The sequence below is a fragment of the Mchenga conophoros genome, linkage group LG3, assembly GCF_057382185.1.
Source record: "Mchenga conophoros isolate Kocher_MC1m ecotype Shallow Benthic linkage group LG3, M_conophoros_male_GT1.1, whole genome shotgun sequence".
Classification (NCBI taxonomy): Eukaryota; Metazoa; Chordata; class Actinopteri; order Cichliformes; family Cichlidae; genus Mchenga; species Mchenga conophoros.
In genome coordinates this window covers 19043512-19063057 of record NC_140528.1, presented here as the reverse complement: position 1 = coordinate 19063057, position 19546 = coordinate 19043512, and the positions used below count along the sequence as shown (strand labels likewise).

The following is a 19546-nucleotide window of genomic DNA, read 5'->3' as shown; positions in this document are numbered from 1 at the left end:
GATGAAGACCGTCGTCGTTAGAACCAGCAAACTGAACGAACTAAAAAAGATCATCTAAATTCAACTGGTCTAAAATATCAGGATCTCAGTGTTAAGTCCATATTTTTGAAGTAGAAGCTTTTACTGGTTTTACTTAAGAAAAAGAAATAATAAGGAATTGTTTTGGAATTTGTCCAGGTTAACAGATGAAATCATGTTCAGTGCTTTGTCCTGTCAGTAAACACAGATTCTTTATTTGCACTGAATGGGACAGCATATAATTTCACTGCTTTTGGCGTAATGACAATAAAAGATAGTTTCAAAGTCTGACCTGCAAAGCCCGTCCACCCAGTGTCCTCCTCAGTCATGCTGGTTGCATGATTGCTGTAGAAGTGCTAAACTACTGTGACCTGATTAATTGAACTGAGCTCACACTGCAATAACTAATCAGTGAGGTGGTAGTTTAAGTACTTCATTACCAAAATGTATAAATGAAGTACATCAGAAGATGTTGGGGAAGAAGGACTTCACCGGGTGGGCCTGGACCCCCGAGGCCTGTCCCTGTGCCGACCTCGTCTGAGTCTAATAGATTTATAAGATAGAGCTCATCAAAAGACTAAGATATGAATATAAACATGATATTTGTCAGTTTAATTTAATGTTAAGTTGAACTGGAGTTAACCAGAATCCTTTACTCTTCCAACTCCTCTACTTTGTCTAACAGTTAGCTTAGCTTAGCCTAGCCAAGTTTTCTTTGCAAAATTGCTAATTGCATGGTTTCAAATTGCAGTTTTGATTTTAAGTGGACTAATTGTTCAGACCTGCTCTGGGGCCTGTCTGAAGTATTAAATTGACATATATTTGTCTCAACACCTACGCAGGAGAACTTTTTTGTAAGTGTGAAATGGAAAATAGAAGAAGAAGTAGAGATGTGGGTGTTCCTATTTACATGTTTTTATTTTCTGTTTCTTTAGCCAAACATGTTATTTGATCAGAGCACCTGCCTGTACACCTGCTGTTAACCAAGCAGTTATTTTCAAGCTGCTACACTGATCACAAAGTCAGGACATATGAATGACAGGAAGTGTCCAGTGTCACGTACCGATATTAATGACAACAATGATGGGTCAAAGCAACATATGAACATTTATTACGATATCCTGATAAATGTAATGCAGCGGGATAACTTCTACAGTTATTATGTTAGTGATGATGCCTCTTTGCTTTTCATTTATTCACAGCTTTGTGGCGTACGATGGAGTGTCAGGGCCACATTAAGATGATAACCTGCCACGGCTGCAGTACCCTCTACAACACGGCTTGTGTCGATGATTTAGTGAAGCAAACTGATCAGCTGTCTCATTGTGTCTTTTGTGTGTTTGGTTTTGTGTTTTCAATGAACTGAAAGCCCTCTTTAATGCACGAGGGTGTGACCATCCACATTCTCTCATCTGTCCAGTGTCAGCCATTCATTTTGTGCAAATGGTCAAGTCTTCCAAGTGTGCGTGCTTTTCCTTCTGAGTGCTTTTCCTTCAGCGTCTGTGTTACTCGCGTCCAGCAGATGGCAGTGTTTCACTGTCTGACGGCTGTCTGAAGCTTCAGCTGGATTATCCGTTTGCTATGTTTGCCATGTTACAGTGGGGAGGAAAAACTCCTTTTTAACAGGAATATCTAGACATGAGTGATTACTGCAGTGGGGCACTATCTGTGCTATCTATAAGAAATGTTAGCAACAATAAAACTCTGAGGATCAGGGCTCCATTTCACTCCAGTGTTCAGTGGCATTTTAAAAGAGTGAATACCGACGCTGAATGTCTTTGTAAAGCAAAAGCACTTTGTTAGCCTTTACAGAGCAAAGCTATGGATCAATGTGCAGTGAAGAAAAATCGAGGTGGCCAGTCTGTCCTTTCCTAACCAATCACAGAGCTCCTTACATTGCACCATGTGGCTAATTTGCGTTTTACTGATATTGCTGGGCTGCTGTCAATCATTTTGTCTTTATATTACAACAGAGCATTGACCTTTAACCTGTTTAATTCATACTGAGTATTTTTTTAAAAATGTATTGTCATAATAAATTCTGCCTCACTGAAACACCATTTTGCATTAGCCTCTATCACCTGACTTGTCACTGATGATATCACTGCATGAGCAGGCGAGCGGTAGCGGCGGGGGGGTGTAGGTGAAGCTCGTGAAGAACAAAATTCTGTACGAGCGGATGCAGTGAGTCCAATAACCAGGGGTAACTGGAAATAAGGTGTTGTAGGCTGGCTTCCACAGTGTAAAGAGACACTTCTCCCTCATGCTCTAACAGCTGGTAAATCAATTTAGAAGCAGAGTCGATAACGGCCTCCTGAAGCTCCCTAGGTGGGGTGACTGCCGCTGGATCCATATCTGGCTGGTCCGTACTGTCACGGCGGGTGAGGAGAGCCGTGTGAAAATAATAAATGAGGATCCAATCGCAGGCAGTAGTGGAGAAGTGAAGGTGGTTTATTGAACACAAAAATAAATATGGACAAACAGCAAATGGAGCACGAAGTAAACTAGACTGGAAACAACTAAACTACAGAGCACAAACCTGGACAAGAACGAGCAGAGGAGATGGACAGCAGGGAGAACACACGGGTGAGACATGGTGGATACACAGACGCACCAGCAACTACAATGACAGAGGACACGACTTAAATACACAGAGAAACACAGGGGAATTACACACAGGTGGTGGACACAGCTGGGAATAATCACCAAGACGAGACAGAGGTCAAACTGAACACACTCACATGAGACGCAGACCTTCACAATAAAACAGGAACAAGAAACCATCACACTAAGACGCAGACTCGACATAGAGAGAGAGACAGAAAATGACACATGGAACTAAACTAAACCTGCAAAAACATGACAACTCAAAATACTGGGTCAAACTGACCCAGAACCGTGACAGACTTTCTATAATGTTTTGCTTGAGCATGTCCTGCTTTTCTGTAATGTTATTTCTACAGCCTCTTATTTCTAACCTCTTGTGTACCTCTTTTCAACCACTGGGAGGCGCTACAGCTTCATTCCTTTCACACTAAGGCAGCGGTAGGGAACTCCAGGCCTCGAGGGCCGGTGTCCCTGCAGGTTTTAGACGTTCCCTACCCCTGCACTAAGGCCTTTGAAATCTTCATTAACACTGAGCTTGAAATTTCTATCAGTCGAATGCAAAGGAGTCCTGTGGTTGTAGGACAGAGGTAGGGAACGTTAATCTGCCATCATTTAGATTATATGACAACAACCTTCAAATCTGAAGTCTCAGAAATCTGCTTCATGTACAAGTTCCTCCAATAATCAGGGCTAATATCACCAAATTGTACATAAACAGACTTTTACATGTTAAATATTTCTCAAATATGGGGAAAAAAACAATATAAAATACTATATTATTAACAAAATATCTTAAGATACAGCTACAAATTGCTTGAAACATTTGCAATGAAATATATAAAACAGCTTTATTGTCAGTGAGGACAAAGTTATAGTGATGCTGTGCTGGAGTGTTCAAAAGAAGACAGAGACATGAAGTATAAATATTGTATAATATTAAATATAAGAAAGAACAAAGTTATAAAAACATTAATAATTGAAATCTGCAACAATATTCACATAAAGTGTAAAATACAGAGTTAACTGTTTAATAGGTAAAGTTTAGGTCTTGCAGTCGAACAATGATCCCAAACACAGCAGCAAATCTACAGCAGAATAGCTGAAAAGCAAAGTCCAGACCTCAACCTGGGACATTCAGAGAGCTGTGCTTAAATAAATGCCCACAAAGCTCAAAGAACTGAAGCAACGTTGTAATGAAGAGTGGGCCAACATTCCTCCACAACAATATGAGAGACTGATAAAGTCAAGCAGAAAACAATTAGCTCACATTTGTGCTGCTAGAAGTGTTTCTAGTTATTCACAGGACTGTAGTTTGAATTTAAAGAAATGTGAAAGTGCACTGAAATTAACATAAAGTTATTGCAATTTTAAAAAAAAATCAAGAAATCTAAGAGGAAGAAACAATGTAAACCACACAATTGTTTTCCTTATATTCTCCACACGGCAATGCACATAACAGACATAAAATATTTGCATTTATCAATAGAAAATATACAATTTTTCCATAGTCATAGCCAGGCCCGATTATTGCCAAACCTGTGCTGAATCAATCACTTAAACAGGACCTGTCTGACAAAGTAGAGTAGACCAAAAGATCCTCAAAAACTACACATCATGGCGCAATCCAAGGAAATTCAGAAGCAAATAAGAAACAAAGTAATTGAGATCTCTCAGTCTGGAGATGCAACGTCAAGATGAACAGAATCCAGTTTCTGGGATCCTGAAGGAGAATGTCTGGCCATCTGTTCACGACCACAAGCTGAAGTGCACTTGATCCAAAGCACACCAACAAGTCCACCTCTAAGCAGCTTAAGTAAAACAAAAGAAAGACTTTGGAATGGCTTAGCCAAAGTTCATACGTGAATCTGATTGAGGAGCTGAGACCTTGGAAAGGTGGTTCATACTCAAAACCCCTCCAGTGTGGCTGAATTACAACAATTTTGCAAAGATGAGTGGGCAGAAATTCTTCCACCACCTCGTAAAGGACTCATTGCCAGTTATCCCAAACGCTTTATTGCAGATGTTTCTACTCAGGGTGGCCCAACCAGTTATTAGGTTTAGGGGGCAATCACTTTTTCCACACAGGGCCATAATAATGGCCGCCTTAATAATAAATGCCTTGATTTAGGAACTACTTTTAATGTTTACTTGTGCTATTTTGCAAAAAATAAAATCTCTGCAAAAACATCAAAACTGCTGACCATCTGACCTCAATATGAAATTATTAATCTTATGACAAAAAACATTTAGATTTGTAAAAATAAAGAAACCATAGAGGAACAAACAATGTTGTTTGCTACGTTCTAACATGGCAATCTAAATAACAGTAATGCAAACATATATATTTATCAATAAAAACAGATCGCCTTTTCACTGTTACAAAAGTCAAGTACATCAATGTTTGTTCAGCTTTCATAAATGTAAGTTTATAAGTACATAGTACATTTTTTGGTCCAACTTCTTTTAATACATGCAACACATTTCAGAACATTTGGGACAGAGACAACAAAAGACTGGAAATACTTCGTAAAAATCTGGTGAAACACTTTAAAGCCAGTGGGATTAAATGGGAAACATAAAATTTAATACTAGACAAAGACCGATTGAATCATGAAGCAAAGAATTAATAACTAAATCACAAGTAGAAAATGTTATGCAGATATTATTGGATAGATTTTGGTGTAGAAAAAAATGACAAGAAATGAAAAATGAAAGTTATCTGGTCTTTTTCTTTAAAGAGTAGCCTACTGCAGAGCAGCAACACTGACAAAGACCATCATCACCAATACTGCAGCTAATACAATGATCCAGGAGGAAACTTGAAAAAGCAGGAAAAATGTGACACTGATCAAAATGAATACATCAATTATTGATCAAAGAGAAAATGCATACTAGCACAATGCATTGTTATTGCATCTCAGTTTCTCACCATCACTGATAATCTGACGTCTGCTGGACCTCAGGAATCGTCTCCATCACCTCTCTGTGAGGAGCAGAGAGCACTCGTGCTGCACATCCCACCTGTGTGCTGTGTTTACGTGAACCTGAGAGCACAGCTGTAGTGGTGACAGTGAATGTAGCGTTGGTGTTGGACACACTGACAGTGTTGTACTGTGAGAAGCTGAGGTCTTGTTGTGAGAGTGTTACAGTGGGAGCAGGTCGACCAGTGGCTGAACAGGAAACAACCCACTCTTCAGCAGAGTTTGACTCTCTGACATCAACATGCAGCTCTGTGAAGGATCAGGAGATATTGCAAGGAATATGTTGTTGAAAGGAAATCAGTTTCTAGCACATTTAAACACATTAATGCAAAAGTTCTTACCATAGACTTGGAAGCAGGTTCTACCAGTGAAGGAGCCTTCAGGATAAGTGTTAAACAGACAGTGATAGCATCCTTCATCCTGCTCCGTCACATTCCTGATGACTATGGAGCAGTTCTGTAGTCCAGTGTATTTAAACTTGACTTTATCGTTAAAGCCATCATTCACTCTCTGACCATAGTACTTGCTGTAGGTGGCAACATTTGTCTCCACATCACGTGAGATTTTCTGCCATGTGACCTGAAGGACGTCTTTAGTGTCCAAGAGCTGACAGCTGAATTCAGCATCTTCTCCCACTGCAGCCAGCACAGTCTGCTGTGTTTGGACCACTGCTGTAAAGAGCTGCATGGAGAATAACATGAGTTAGAGATGTGGAACTGAGAGGTATTGATGGGAAGGATTAAACAATAATTCGGGTCATGGAGTAGTCTGTGTTTTAGGCTCAAACAAATTGACATATGGGTACCACTTAAATGTGATGTAGACTATAAATATAAACCTGACACTCATTGTTTCATACTGTATGTTTCAGGGACATTTTCTTTCATCTATAAAAAAAAAAGTAAGACAATTCAGTTAGCTACCAACTAAACAAAGAAAGTCAGATAGATGTACAGATCGTGTCTATATTGGTTCTGTTGGTCCATGACCAATTCTGGAGGTCTGTACTGCATTTGAACTTTTTCAACAATTTGGAGGTCCAACCATGATTTAAGCTGGACATCAATATGGCGTTCAACATTAGAACCTTGGACTTGATGTATATTTGTTGGACATCATGTAGATATCTATGACAAGTGCAGGGAATTTAAAGGTTTAATTGAGGTCATATTTTTTATTTACAAAATATCAATATTGGGGTTACAAAACAATCCCTTCAGTGGACCAAAAATGAATTATAAAACCCATCACTTCAACATAACCAATACCAGGACTGGTATTGACTGGTAACTCGTGCTACTGTAGAAATTCCCATTGATTTTCTACATTTTCCCAGAGGCCTCCCCTTCTGTGGATTACTAGTATGTCATTTATTAATTTGTGCCTCAGTTATTTCAGATCAGTTATTTCACTGGGGAAGCCCTATATTGCCCACTTCCTAATTTCAGCACAGTTTGATCTTTCTCTTTAGCATGTATGTAACTTTGGTTTGTTGAGATTTTGGCATTACTTCTGTCATAAACATTCTCTCTCAGACATAACTGACTAAGATTTCTGTGGTTACCCAGAACATTTTAATAGACTTTTTGTAATCAATCAGGTCTTCAACCCCTTCTTTTTAAAATAGTGTATAAACCGTATGTATGTGTGAAAGACTGTTAATGTTTTGATAAATTGTTTATTTTAGAACAATTGGTGAGTGTGTTTAGCCACTTCACACTACTACACTTTGCTCTAAACTACATTCCTTCTCTGAACAGTATATATGTGAATGGACTGATGGATCTTTTCATTTCAAATGTTAAATAATTGTCAGTAAACTACTTATGACCTTAATGTCATAGAAAGACTGAAAGACATCCATTGAAAACAGGGTGCAGAAATTTAAGGTGCCAGGCCAATATCCACCACCCTGGAAGTCCTTAACTGAGGGGGACCACATTAGGCCACAGCTGGTGCAGCTCACCACTGGCAGTGCAAGGTTATAACGGCCTTTAGGAAGGATAAGGATAAATCCAGTCATGGCTCAACAAAGACATTCATTTGTTTCATGTTGTTTTCAAAGCGGTCTGGTAAATCCAAATGACCTTTGACAGGTGCCCACATATACTGCGGGCCGAGGGTAATTCAAAACAATGTAGCAATGTACAATTTGCACTAAAACACATATATTGTGTATGTAGTGTGTGACAAAAGAGCAGCTTACCATTTATGGTTACTGAAAGAAATCTCCGTCTGTGGATCGGGTTTCCTTCGAGGCGTGAGCACCTATCAGCAGAGATTGTCCATAACCTATAGAACTCAAAGAAATATTCTCAAGTAACAGTCAAATATGCCATTCAGCGTGTTAGTTACGACGTCGGGAGCAGCTGGGAGAACAAAACGACACAGAGACTGTACGGGTTGCTTTCCCAAAATCAACTCAAAGGTTTATTCATCAGACAACAGTTTATATAGAGGAAAAAGGTTCGTCTGTCAACAGATTCTCAGTTCAAACCGGTACAGACCAAATAAGGGAACGTCTTCCTGCCTTGTGAGCAAAGAAGTATCCTTTGTATAGTTTATCAGTTCAGCTACAATTTATGATCATCCCAGCAAAATACACTCCTAGACACAGAATACAGAGTTCTTTCATTAGTGAATTCTGAAACGAACCACCTGGCCTTTAACAAGCTCCTTTCTAAGAGATAAGGAAGGGAGGATGGGAGTAAGGAAGTGATCTCTGTGGTGTTTTCAACCTTGAGGTACCAGCCTGTGATTCTTACACATTAATTCTTAGGTTACAGAGAAAGAGAAAAACAACTAGTAAATGGGCCTTATTGAGTAACAGTTTTCCTGTATAATATCACTATAAAACAATATCCTGTAAATGCTACCATGGTATCAAAATATCACAACAGTTACAAGAGCCACAATTGCACCGGGTGAAACCTCAACGTTACAGAGGTTTCACTCTGGGGCCTTGAAAGCTGGAGGTTGCACCCATACCCCCTCACCCTTGAAGAACGTTTATCATGGTTTAAGGATTTGTTTTTTATTCAGTGGTCAGACTGGAGAGCACTGCAGCGGGTGTTTAATGAGGTCGATAAGACTATCAAGAGAGACAAGGTCAACTCTTCTTATGAGAATATTAGGAAGCGTCTTGTATATGATCAGCTCGCACATGGCCCGAAGATTGGTTTACCTTCTGCCATGTTCAGGCCAAAAATCATCAAAAACCTTGAGGACAGAAAAACAAAAAAACAAAACAAAAGGTAGGTTGTCTCTGTGTGAGAGACGTTGGCATTAAACCCGATATTTAAAAAAAAATGCAATGCGTGGATTTCTTTTACAGACAACATCTGCCATATTGTGGACCGCTCAGAGTCTCCCCCTCCAGCACTGCTAATCCAGACCCCACCGACTCCGCCCCCCTCTCCAGGATGCTCACAGGACTCTGCAGGATCACACCCGTCTGAGGAAACGGAACTCAACATTAAACTCGCAACCTTCCACCTGCTGTCGATGGCACTGAATGAGTATGTGCAGGAGACATGTTATGGATGCCAATCCGGTCACCCCAGCCAGTTACAACACAGTTGCCTGTTTGAGCTGCCTGTGTTTTTCTTCGAGACCTGCTAGGATGAGGTGATGGAAAAGCTCCGGACGCCCCGATTCATCCCGGCCATCCGTCTGTTTGTTTGCTCATACAGTGTCAGTGAGGCTGAAGCACAAATCATCAGCACTGCAGAGCGTCTTCTGTGTGAACTGAGATCAGTGCCGCACATTGTTTGCACCACTGATGAGAATGTCGGATACCTGCTAAATACCAATCATCACACCCGCGGAGTTAAATCAGCGCTGCTCCACATGATTGGAAACTACTGGTCTGGGAGACACAAGATTTAATGTACATCTGTTATAAAAACCTTACTGTGCACTACACAGAAAATGAAATAAAAACGTATGCTAACACTTTTTTCTGGTCATTTGTATTTGTGTTTGGTCAGAGTGATTATGGAAAACACGCTGAGAAAAATATATCACAACCCTGCACACCCAGGGGGTTTAGGAAGTGTAAAGAAGCTCCGTATCGCTGTCAGTGAGGCAACAGGCTTAAAGCCGTCATTACCTGACGTGGAGCGTTTTTAAAAGGAGATGACACATATACTCTTCATAAACCTGCAAGGATAGAGGACACAGAAATGCAAGGATACAGAAATGCAAGGATACAGAAATAGAGTTTTGGTTAACGGGACTGACAAACAGTTTCAAGCTGATTTGGTTGACATGCGTGAATATTCTGCGGATGATGATAATGTTAGGTACTTATTGACATGCATAGATGTGTTTTCTAAGTATGCATGGGTTAGGTGCCTTGAAACCAAGACAGGACAGGCTGTTGCTGAGGCTTTTGGTGATATTCTGAGAGAGGGCCGTGTGCCTGAAAAACTCCAAACAGATTTAGGGAAGGAATTTTATAATAAACATTTAAAAAACTAATGGAGCAGCATAACATCACACATTTTTCAACCTTTAGTGAAATGAAATCATGTGTGGTAGAGCGTTTTAACCGCACCTTAAAGGGGAAAATGTGGAAATACTTAACATCAGTTAACTGGCCAAGATATGTTAATGTGATCCAAGATCTTGTACAGTCCTATAACCTGTCTTATCACAGCTCTATCAAAATGACCCCCACCGAGGTGTGCAAAGATAATGAGAAAGCAGTCTTTAACACCCTGTACAAAATGAAACCCCAAAAACCGGTGACTTTTAAATTTAATGTGGGCGATACAGAGAGAATATCTAAACTACGAGGCATATTCTGAAAGGGTTACCATCAGACCTACACAGACGAGTACTTTACCATAAAGGAGCGTTTAGGAAGAGACCCTCCCGTATACAAACTAGAGGATCTCACAGGAGCTGCAGTGAAAGGTGTATTTTATGAACCTGAGATACAGCAGGTGACTATTGACAAAAACAAAAGGTTTAAAATAGAGAAAATACTTGGCAGAAAAAAAGAGGCACTTGGCACTTGAGTTTCCGAGCATTTTTATCCTGAGGTTATAACACCTATTGTTTTAAATGAACCGTATGAGGTCGGTGTTATAGAATTTCAATACCCAAGACTATGGTTGTCTTTTCCACAATCAGATTCGCGAGTGGAAATTTATGATCCAGTCACAAATGGAGCATTGTCCATAACCGTGATTGAGCTGTCTGTGGGGCATTATGCATCTGTGGCGCAGATAATAAAACATTAAAACATAACACCGACATTAAAACACAATACAGTGAAGTTAGTAACTATGTTAGTGTTATGGGCCCTAGGGGCACAGTTCTCACATTTAGAGGGAGACTGGCAGAAATCTTAGGATTCAAATCAGAAGACCCGTTTGTACTTCATTATAAAAACACATACGCACCACATCCTGCAGACGTATACGGCGGAAAATAGAACATTTTTATTTATGCAGATATCGTTGATTACCAGCTTGTGGGTGACGCCCATGCGCAGCTATTAAGAGCAATAAATATAACAGACGATGACCGTCGGGGAGCCATTCTTCAGTTTGACAGCCCACACTACACACCAGTCTCGAAATCCTTAATCGATGACATAGAAATTGATTTGAAAGACGACCAAAATCAACACATACCCTTTTTATACGGGAAGGTGTTTGTCAAGCTCCACTTCCGACCCATAAGACACCATTTTTAAAAAATAAGGATGTCTGTCTACAACACAGATGAAGCAAAATCTGTAAGATATTATTTAAATCAGGCTGGTGGAGAATTGAATGGTTATATTGGGACCAGCACGCAATATGGCGCAGGTCTGGGAGGTTTGTTCAGCAGCCTGTTTAGAATTGCTGTACCGTTGTTTAAAAAAGGAGTCAGCATAGTCAAACCCCACCTAAAAACAGCAGCATCAGGCATAGTGTCTGATGTGATATCCAACATAACCAAGCCAACATCTACTGAGCAGGATGGCAACGGCTTGTATGTGTATACACCCAAACCTTCTAAGACCCCTCCCACTGCACGCATGCGTGATACGCCGCCGCCTAAAAAGCGTAAAACGACAAAACCTGCCAGGAAAGCCACCAAACGGAGACAACCACGCGGAGTGAAAAGACCCAGAACCAGTCGTTCAAAAACTACAGCATGTGACATCTTCTAAATGGCTCTGTTACACAACCAATCAGAGAATGTCTAAAAACAGAGCTCGATCTTTTTACTGTCCCATACACACAAACGTCCATAGAGAAAACGACCTTTATTGAAATTCCACCAGTTTCTGCAATCACAGACGGAGGTCCAATCGAGTTTAAATCTCATCGTCCGGAGAGGATTACCTGGATCTAAACGATTCCTATATCTACACACGAGTAAGAATCACAGATGCTGACGGCACAAACTTAGGCAGGGATGATTATGTAACGGAGCGGAAAGGCTGATTTTATTTCCACAGTGTTTTGTGTTTTGTTTTGTTTTTTAAAGGAAGGAAACCTTCCTCAAAACGGGCAGAGCAGTGGAGCCGCCAAGGGAAAGCACACAATTTAAACTGTAAGATTAAAAATATAATTTATTATATTTAAATAGTTAAAAATGTAAAATGAATTAAAACAACCTTGGCCAAGTGGTAACACAGTAAAAATCAATAAAGCATAACATTAAAAGTCCTGTGGCCTGCGCCACGACCTAAAAGTCCCAGGGAGCTAAGAAATCCAGCAGGTGGTATAACCAAAGGAACCAGCGGAGTCCTCGCCTCCCTCTCGCACTCACGCCCCGATATGCCCGGGTGGGCAGAGCTCTCAACTCCGCCCGCCGCTTCTTTAAAACTGGAAATCGGCACAGCCGTCTCGTGGCTTCCGCTGGTGCTCTCTGCGCTGGTACTGTTGCTCTCTGCGCGCTGGTGCCTCTGCGCGCTGGTGCCTGCATTAGCCAACTCTAGCCGCCTTAGAAGAAGGGAAAACCCGGCGGCGTCTCGCCGCCCTATCGATGTTTCTGTTCCGGTTGCCACCGCTTTCCTGTGGCACACCAACCGGCACCAGCCCGTCTGGGCTTGTGGCACCGCCACCGCCTGATACCGTTCACTCTCTCAGTCCTCACTCCACCATCAATCTCCTCTCTCTCGTCTCCCATCACTCTTATTGGCCCCCGGGACCTCACAGGTGTGTCGGGTTCATAATCAAGGAGGGGCGGAGACTTTCCAGGACAAGTCACCGATGAATACCATAAAACATGCAATAAAACCAAGAATAGAACACTATACAATATTAAAATATTAAAGACAGTAAAAACAAAACCAAACATGCACAATAAAAATATCTTAGGTAACTTGTCCCTCTCCACCCCGTGACACAAACGTGGGACTTGTTAATTATCCAGGTTGCACCTTATTTAGTCAGGTAGATGTAAATTTGGGGGATCGCTTGATTAGCCAATCATCCAACACGTATCCATACAGAGGCATAATAGAATGTCTTATCAATTATAATAAGCAGACTTTAGACACACAGTTCAGCAGCGCTTTATTCTGTACAGACACAGCCTCGCACATGAATGATACATGTATAGAAGGGGAGAGCCAGGGTCTGGTGACCAGAGGTACTTATACAGCGAATAGCAGTATTGTTGAATTGATTGCTCCAGTACACGCAGACCTGTTTTTTCAAGAAAAATTATTACTTAATGGAATCGATCTGTCGCTGAAATTTGTGCGCTCTAAAGACGAATTTGCTCTCATGACTGGAGCTAACACCGCGTATAAAGTTAAAATCGTCTCTGCCAGCTTATTTGTGAAAAGAATCAGTGTCTCACCAAGTGTCAGGCTGGCACACGGCAAGGCTCTGCATCATGCAAATGCAAAATATGCTGTAGACAGAGTTTCTTTAAAGACCTTCTCCACACCTGCTGGGGCAAGAATATCAACTAATTTATTTATGGGCAGGTTGCCTAAATTTGTCATCATCGCCTTCGTGGTGCTTCGTGCTTATCCTGGTTCTTTTACACGTAATCCATTTAATTTTAAAACTGTGATATAGAACTCATGTGTTTATACGCTGATGGACAGTCGTATCCGGCCAAACAATTCCAGCCAAATTTTCAGAGAAAACACTACACCAGAGAATTTTATCAGCTGATACAAACCACTGGAAGACATTTAAAGGATAGACCATTGGCCATAACACGTGAGGACTTTGGCTACACATTATTCTGTTTCAATCTGGAAGCTGATGAAGGACATTCAGGGAACGTATCGTTAGTTCAAACAGGGAGCGTGAGGCTGGAAACCCGTTTCAGAAATCCGCTACCCCGAACAATGAACCTGGTGTGTTACTCTGTATTTGATTCAGTCATCCAAATATCTAATGAGACAAGTGCTGCTGGACGACTACTAAAGATTCAAAATGAATACAATAGAACTAACCAGCATTGTTAAAAGGATTAGTAACAGGGCTCATCTTCTAGGCGTCTTAGCATGTGACCAGCTGCCAACAAAGCCCATCAGATATCCATGCATGGGCATTGTGAATACAGATCCATCAGACTTACCTGGGAAGCACTGGTTGGCGTTCAATATCACAAAAGACAAGCAAGGGCACTTTTTTGACAGCTTCGGTAACTCACCTGATAAGTTTTCACCCGAGATAAAAGTTTTTCTTTTAAAAACACCGCTCGGATATTGTATTCTGGGAGACAGGTTCAGAAGGACTTTTCGGTAACCTGCGGACAACACTGTGTGCTTTTTCTATATCATGTCCAAAAAGGAGCGTCTTATTCAAGACTAATTAATATGTACAGTGATAACCTTGTTTGTAACGATGCAATGGTTTGTCATTTTGTTAACAAAACAAGACCTGTTTCTGCATGTTTTGAAAATAACTTTGATTGTGTGCAGCGCGGATACTGATTCAAGTAACAAATAATAAAAGATAACAGAAGAGAATATCGTTTCATCTGGTATTTATTTTCACCTAATTGCTAAAAACATTATTTAGTAATAATAAAATCTTTAAACATCAGCATAGAGTTCAAAAAGTAGTAAAAAGGGGAAAACTGTCATCTGTTTAACTAAACAATATAGACATAAATAAGAAAAAAACACAAGTAGTAGTGTATAAAAAGGGAAACAAATGCGAGGTTAAATGATCTTTTTTTCAAGAATAAGAAAAACAAACATAATTTTAAAATTCATTAAAAATCGATCCACCCGCTTCTACTCTGCCTTGATTTTTTATGTGTGGTAAATAAGCTTTGATCGCTCAGTGACCGCTTCTTGTGCAAACCATTTGTTTCCACACTCGGGTCGCCAGTGTCGCCTTTATATTGGCTAATAGTCCTCCTCACCTCAGCATTAGGAAAAGCAGACAGAGACTTTCTCCCTCACTATGTGTTAATAGACCTCTCTGCATTGAATCACACTTGTTATTAATCTCTGTCTCTCTTCCACAGCATGCCTCTTGTCCCATCTTCGTTCTCTCACCCCAACCACTCCTGGCAGATGGCCGCCCCTCACTGAGCCTGTTACTGCCGGCGCTTCCTCCCTGTTAAAAGGGAGTTTTTTTCCACTGTCGCCAATGTGCTTGCTCATAGGGGGTCATATGATTGTTGGGTTTTTCTCCTTGTGTATATTATTTTAGAGTCTACCTTACAAAGTAAAGCACCTTGAGCCGACTGTTGTTGTGATTTGGTGCTGTATCAATAAAACTGAAGTGAATTGAAATAACATAAAAGGACATAATGCTGCAGGTTGGCTTTCTTTCTTTTCTGATTCACCAGTTTGTATGCATCTTTTCACAGGAGTGACCTAAGGACGGCTGTAGCCTACCCTTATTTACTTATATAATGAACAACATATAGTGTAATGTAGTGTAAAATAGAGTGTTTTCTTTTAATTTAATGACATAAAGCAGGGATCAAATGTTTCCATGGTGACTGTTTTAGAATTGTGTATTTTTAAATCTGCATCAGACTTGAAAAAGAGCTCATCTGTGCAAGAAAAACCATCAAGTCAGGAGTATTTTCATATCTACATTTGATCTTACACAAGTTTTGAAGAGTTTTGGAAAGTTTCTCTTCCCCAACTGTGATAGAACAGCAGCGTTTTAATGGAAGCCAGTAAAGGGATCTACAAACCCATCAGGGCATGTGACACTTTTTGTTTTTACTGCATTTTTGAAGAATTTGATGTAGTTTTAAAAAGCTGACAAACTGAGAATCAATTTAAGTTACAATGAGTAATTTCTTATTTCTTTGACAGGTGCTGTTCAACACACCCATATATAACACAGCTGTGGAGATCTGCTGGTATCTACCAGGTTACAGGGCTCAGGTAAGACCCAGATCCATCCAAACCAAAACTGAGATAAAATGTCAGGTGATTTCTGAAGACCTGGGACTGATGCTGATTAAATGTCTCCTTTTATTTTTAGATTGCAATGATGATGGAATTCCTCAGACTTCAGAAGGAAAACCAAATACCATCAAGCCTCACTGCAGAAGATATGGGAGATCTTTTGGTGGAGAGGAGCAAAGAGACAGTCAGAGAGCAGTGAGTTACTGTGACACCTACAGACCATCCACCTCACACCTGAAACTGTTTGTGCTGAAGTGTAAATGCTGAGAGAAAACCTCTCTTTTGTTTTCTTTTGAAGACTTTGGGAGTTTGAATTGGAGGGTTTGGAAGAAACAGAAGCCAAACCTCTTCTGAAACTGGTAAGACTAGAAAACTCACAAGAGTTTTAGTCATTTGGAGATCTTTTTTTTTTTTTTTTACTACAATCACATAACCTCTCAACAAAACTGCAATGTAAACCTGCTTTCTGTTTCAGGTGTGGGCAGTGAACACAATAAATAAAATGAGGGACATCGAGTTTCAAGCCCGGATGCTGCTGGAATTTCCAGAGGCCATACCTCCTAAATTTCAGTGAGTCACCTCTGACATAAAATCATTAACAGTCCAGCTACAGTATTTCAAAATTTCTGTTATTTTTTTAAATAGGTGTAAAAGATCATTCTTATAACTTTATTCTGCAGAACACCTAAGCTCCTCAGCAATGTCAGGAAGTACATTGACCTCCTTAAAGAGAGGCAGCAGGACGCACAAACCTCCAAACTGTTCACTGCAACAGACGTGGTGATAGAGGTGGTTCCCCGTGTCCTGCATGGCTTCTGGAAGCTTCCTTCTTACCCCCTACTGAACATGTCCTCCCAAAAATTGAGCATCCTCTCCACCAGTGTGACAAAGGCCACTTTGGATCGAGTGTCCAAATCTCTCCTAACAACGGAAAACCAGGCCATCTTCTCAAGGTCCATCAGAGATGACATGGTGCAAAGTATCCTGTCTGAAGTCAGAGAGAAATATTCAGAAAAGATTCTGCTGAGCCACATTGCAAACTTTGCACCAGGACTACTCAGGGCAATTTCTGATGTAGCAAAGACGAGCATATGCCAGATCTTCCAGCCCCCTTGTGAAAGTCCAGTAGTGTCTGATGTTCTTCCAACTAAAGAACCTCATCCTGAAGGTCTGCTGAAGTCAGATGTTCTTCCCACTTCCCAACCTCCAGTTGAAAGTTCACGAATTGCTGATATTTTTTCCACTCACGAACCTCCTTCCAAAAGTTCAACAAAGGCTGATGTTCTTCCAGCTAAAGAACCTGCTCATGAAAATCTGCTGAAGTCAGATGTTGTTCCTACTAAAGAACCAAAAGGACCTGATCGTGAACGTGTTCTGAAGTCAGATGTTCTTCCTACTTCCGAACCTCTTTTTGAAAGTTCCACAAAGGCCAATGTTCTTCCAGCTAAAGAACCTGCTCATGAAAATCTGCTGAAGTCAGATGTTGTTCCTACTAAAGAACCACAAGAACCTGCTTGTGAAAGTGTTCTGAAGTCAGGTGTTCTTCCTACTAAAGAACCACACGAACCTGCTCCTGAACGTGTTCTAAAGTCAGTTGTTCTTCTTACTTCCGAACCTCCTTTTGAAAGTTCAACAAAGGCTGATGTTCTTCCGACTAAAGAGCCTGCTTGTAAAAATCTGCTGAAGCCAGATGTTGTTCCTCCTAAAGAACCTCAAGAACCTGCTTGGGAAAGTGTTCTGAAGTCAGATGTTCTTCTTACTTCCGAACCTCTTTTTGAAAGTTCAACAATGGCTGATATTCTTCCCACTGGAGAACCCGCTCGTGGAAGTCTGCCAAAGTCAGATGTTCCAGATGTTCATCCTTCTAAAGAACCTCTCATTGAAAGTTCATCAAAGGCTGATGTTCTTCCTACTAAAGAGCCTGCTTCTGAAAGTCTGGCAACGTCTGATGATCTTCCTAGTGAGGAACTCCCTTCTGTATGTCTATCCATGTCTGAACCAGTTGTCTCTTTTACTAATAATTCAGAGAAGTCTGACAACATTAAAATCAAGGAGAAAAAGGAGAAAAAGAAGAAAAAAAAGGGCTGCTGCCAAAAATTCAGAGCCCTGTTCTGTTGTTGCTTCAGACCCCAAGAAACTGACTGATTTTGAGAATCCAATCTGTTTGTTCCAACTCTACAAAATCAAATAAAATGATTAATCAATATTTTTTCCATGAGTCTGCATCTATGATTAAAGAATATTTTTCCTTCAGATGTTTATAAGGGTTCTCAAAATACCTCCACAAGTCCAACAATTGTTAACATATTAGTGTTGTTATCTTTAAGAGAATCTGAACTTATTCTTACTCTTAACATATCAACAGCAGTAACTGAAACCTGGAAATGAAAAAAAAGTTACCAACAATTATTAACATTGCTTCACATCTTTGTTTAGTAATGGCCCAGATACACATTGGCACATAGCAGGACCTCAGTGTTTATGAGTATTCTTCCAGACTTAGGAATATTAATAAAAGGAGCATCTACATGCCACAAAGCTGATGAGAACCACACATGTCTTCCAACATCCTCAGATTTGTGTTTTACAATTAAGAGGAACTTTGCATAATGTTTGCCATATGCTCAAATCCTCAAAGGTCTATTATTTTTCATAGTTTGTCCTTTCAACCAAAGTTAAAAACTTCTGCGGACATCAGCAGTTTATTCTTTTGCAATCAAACTCTTAAAATTAGAACATTTCCACCAAACCTGGGTGGGTGCTGGAGCTCCAGGAAGGAAAACTCAGAAGAGGAGGAAAAACAGTCCAAAGAAACAGTTCAGGAGGCCAACCGCATGGCCATCAACTGAGACAATTCAGTTCAGGAGGCGTTTCTCCCGTTGAAAATGCTACGTCCAGGTGAACAGAATCACCCTTTTGGGATTTCTACCACGTATTTATCACTAGATTTACTAAACCTGCACAAATTTGCGTAACTTCCCTAAACCCAACACCCCCTAGAATTGCTGGCTTTTTTATTTTCTGCTGCAAGTCCCGAGGTGTTAATCACCCCTGCTGAGATTTTCACAGGTCGTCAGCTCATTTCTCCTCCAGCTTTTGTTGTGCAAACCACCCATTATCCTTGAGGCCTGGCACATTTGCATTTGCTCACTCAGAGTTGCTCAGATCCAAGTCAGGCCAAACCTCTGTGTTACGACTTTCAGAAATGCCTGCCGTATCTATACAAAATATCCCACACATTGACTGACCTGCAAATATAAAAGACACACATTCACACCTTCCTTGAGTCTCAGCACAGATCTTCCATTGTTCCATTGTGACTGTGTATGTGAGGGAGTGGCATTGCTTGACTACAGCACAGTGCTGTGCATAAAAGCAGACCGACCCAGACGGGAGAATCATTTCTTGTTCGCATTTCTGAGAACGCACATCAGGATGGCCTCCGTATCACTGCCACGCAGGAAGAACCTCTCCGCGCAACAGGCTTTGGCTTTGCTTCAGAAAATGGACGAAGCAGATTCTGATGGAGGAGAGGTTTCATTTGTCCAGCAGGCCACTGATACCTCCTCAGAAGAATCTGAAAAGGAGA

The 19546-nt window shown here is 40.7% G+C and overlaps 3 protein-coding genes across 3 annotated transcripts in view; 2 read left to right on the top strand and 1 right to left on the bottom strand.

The window, feature by feature from the left end:
• Positions 1 to 19546, top strand: part of LOC146577557 (protein NLRC3-like) — a 122788-nt gene that overhangs the window by 36075 nt on the left and 67167 nt on the right. The window lies entirely within an intron of this gene.
• Positions 5178 to 6305, bottom strand: LOC146577562 (OX-2 membrane glycoprotein-like). Its single transcript, XM_085268425.1, has 3 exons — positions 5948 to 6305; positions 5567 to 5855; positions 5178 to 5442 (listed from the first exon to the last, which is right to left on the bottom strand). The coding sequence occupies exons 1-3, from the start codon at positions 6303 to 6305 to the stop codon at positions 5370 to 5372; spliced, it is 720 nt and encodes a 239-aa protein (XP_085124551.1). The 3' UTR covers positions 5178 to 5369.
• LOC146577561 (uncharacterized) lies at positions 14865 to 18102 on the top strand. Its single transcript, XM_085268337.1, has 6 exons — positions 14865 to 15745; positions 15862 to 15933; positions 16034 to 16152; positions 16256 to 16316; positions 16433 to 16527; positions 16638 to 18102. The coding sequence occupies exons 1-6, from the start codon at positions 15710 to 15712 to the stop codon at positions 18100 to 18102; spliced, it is 1848 nt and encodes a 615-aa protein (XP_085124463.1). The 5' UTR covers positions 14865 to 15709.

What these genes read in the sequence shown, in the direction of transcription:
- LOC146577562 (XM_085268425.1), bottom strand. Translation starts at nt 6,305, where the DNA reads ATGTTATTCTCCATGCAGCTCTTTACAGCAGTGGTCCAAACACAGCAG. An exon ending in AACCTGCTTCCAAGTCTATG is followed by an intron (nt 5,856 to 5,947) that starts GTAAGAACTTTT and finishes GATCCTTCACAG; the next exon opens with AGCTGCATGTTGATGTCAGA. An exon ending in GAGGTCCAGCAGACGTCAGA is followed by an intron (nt 5,443 to 5,566) that starts TTATCAGTGATG and finishes GCTTTTTCAAGT; the next exon opens with TTCCTCCTGGATCATTGTAT.
- LOC146577561 (XM_085268337.1), top strand. Translation starts at nt 15,710, where the DNA reads ATGGAAGCCAGTAAAGGGATCTACAAACCCATCAGG. An exon ending in TACCAGGTTACAGGGCTCAG is followed by an intron (nt 15,934 to 16,033) that starts GTAAGACCCAGA and finishes TTTTATTTTTAG; the next exon opens with ATTGCAATGATGATGGAATT. An exon ending in GCCATACCTCCTAAATTTCA is followed by an intron (nt 16,528 to 16,637) that starts GTGAGTCACCTC and finishes TTTATTCTGCAG; the next exon opens with AACACCTAAGCTCCTCAGCA.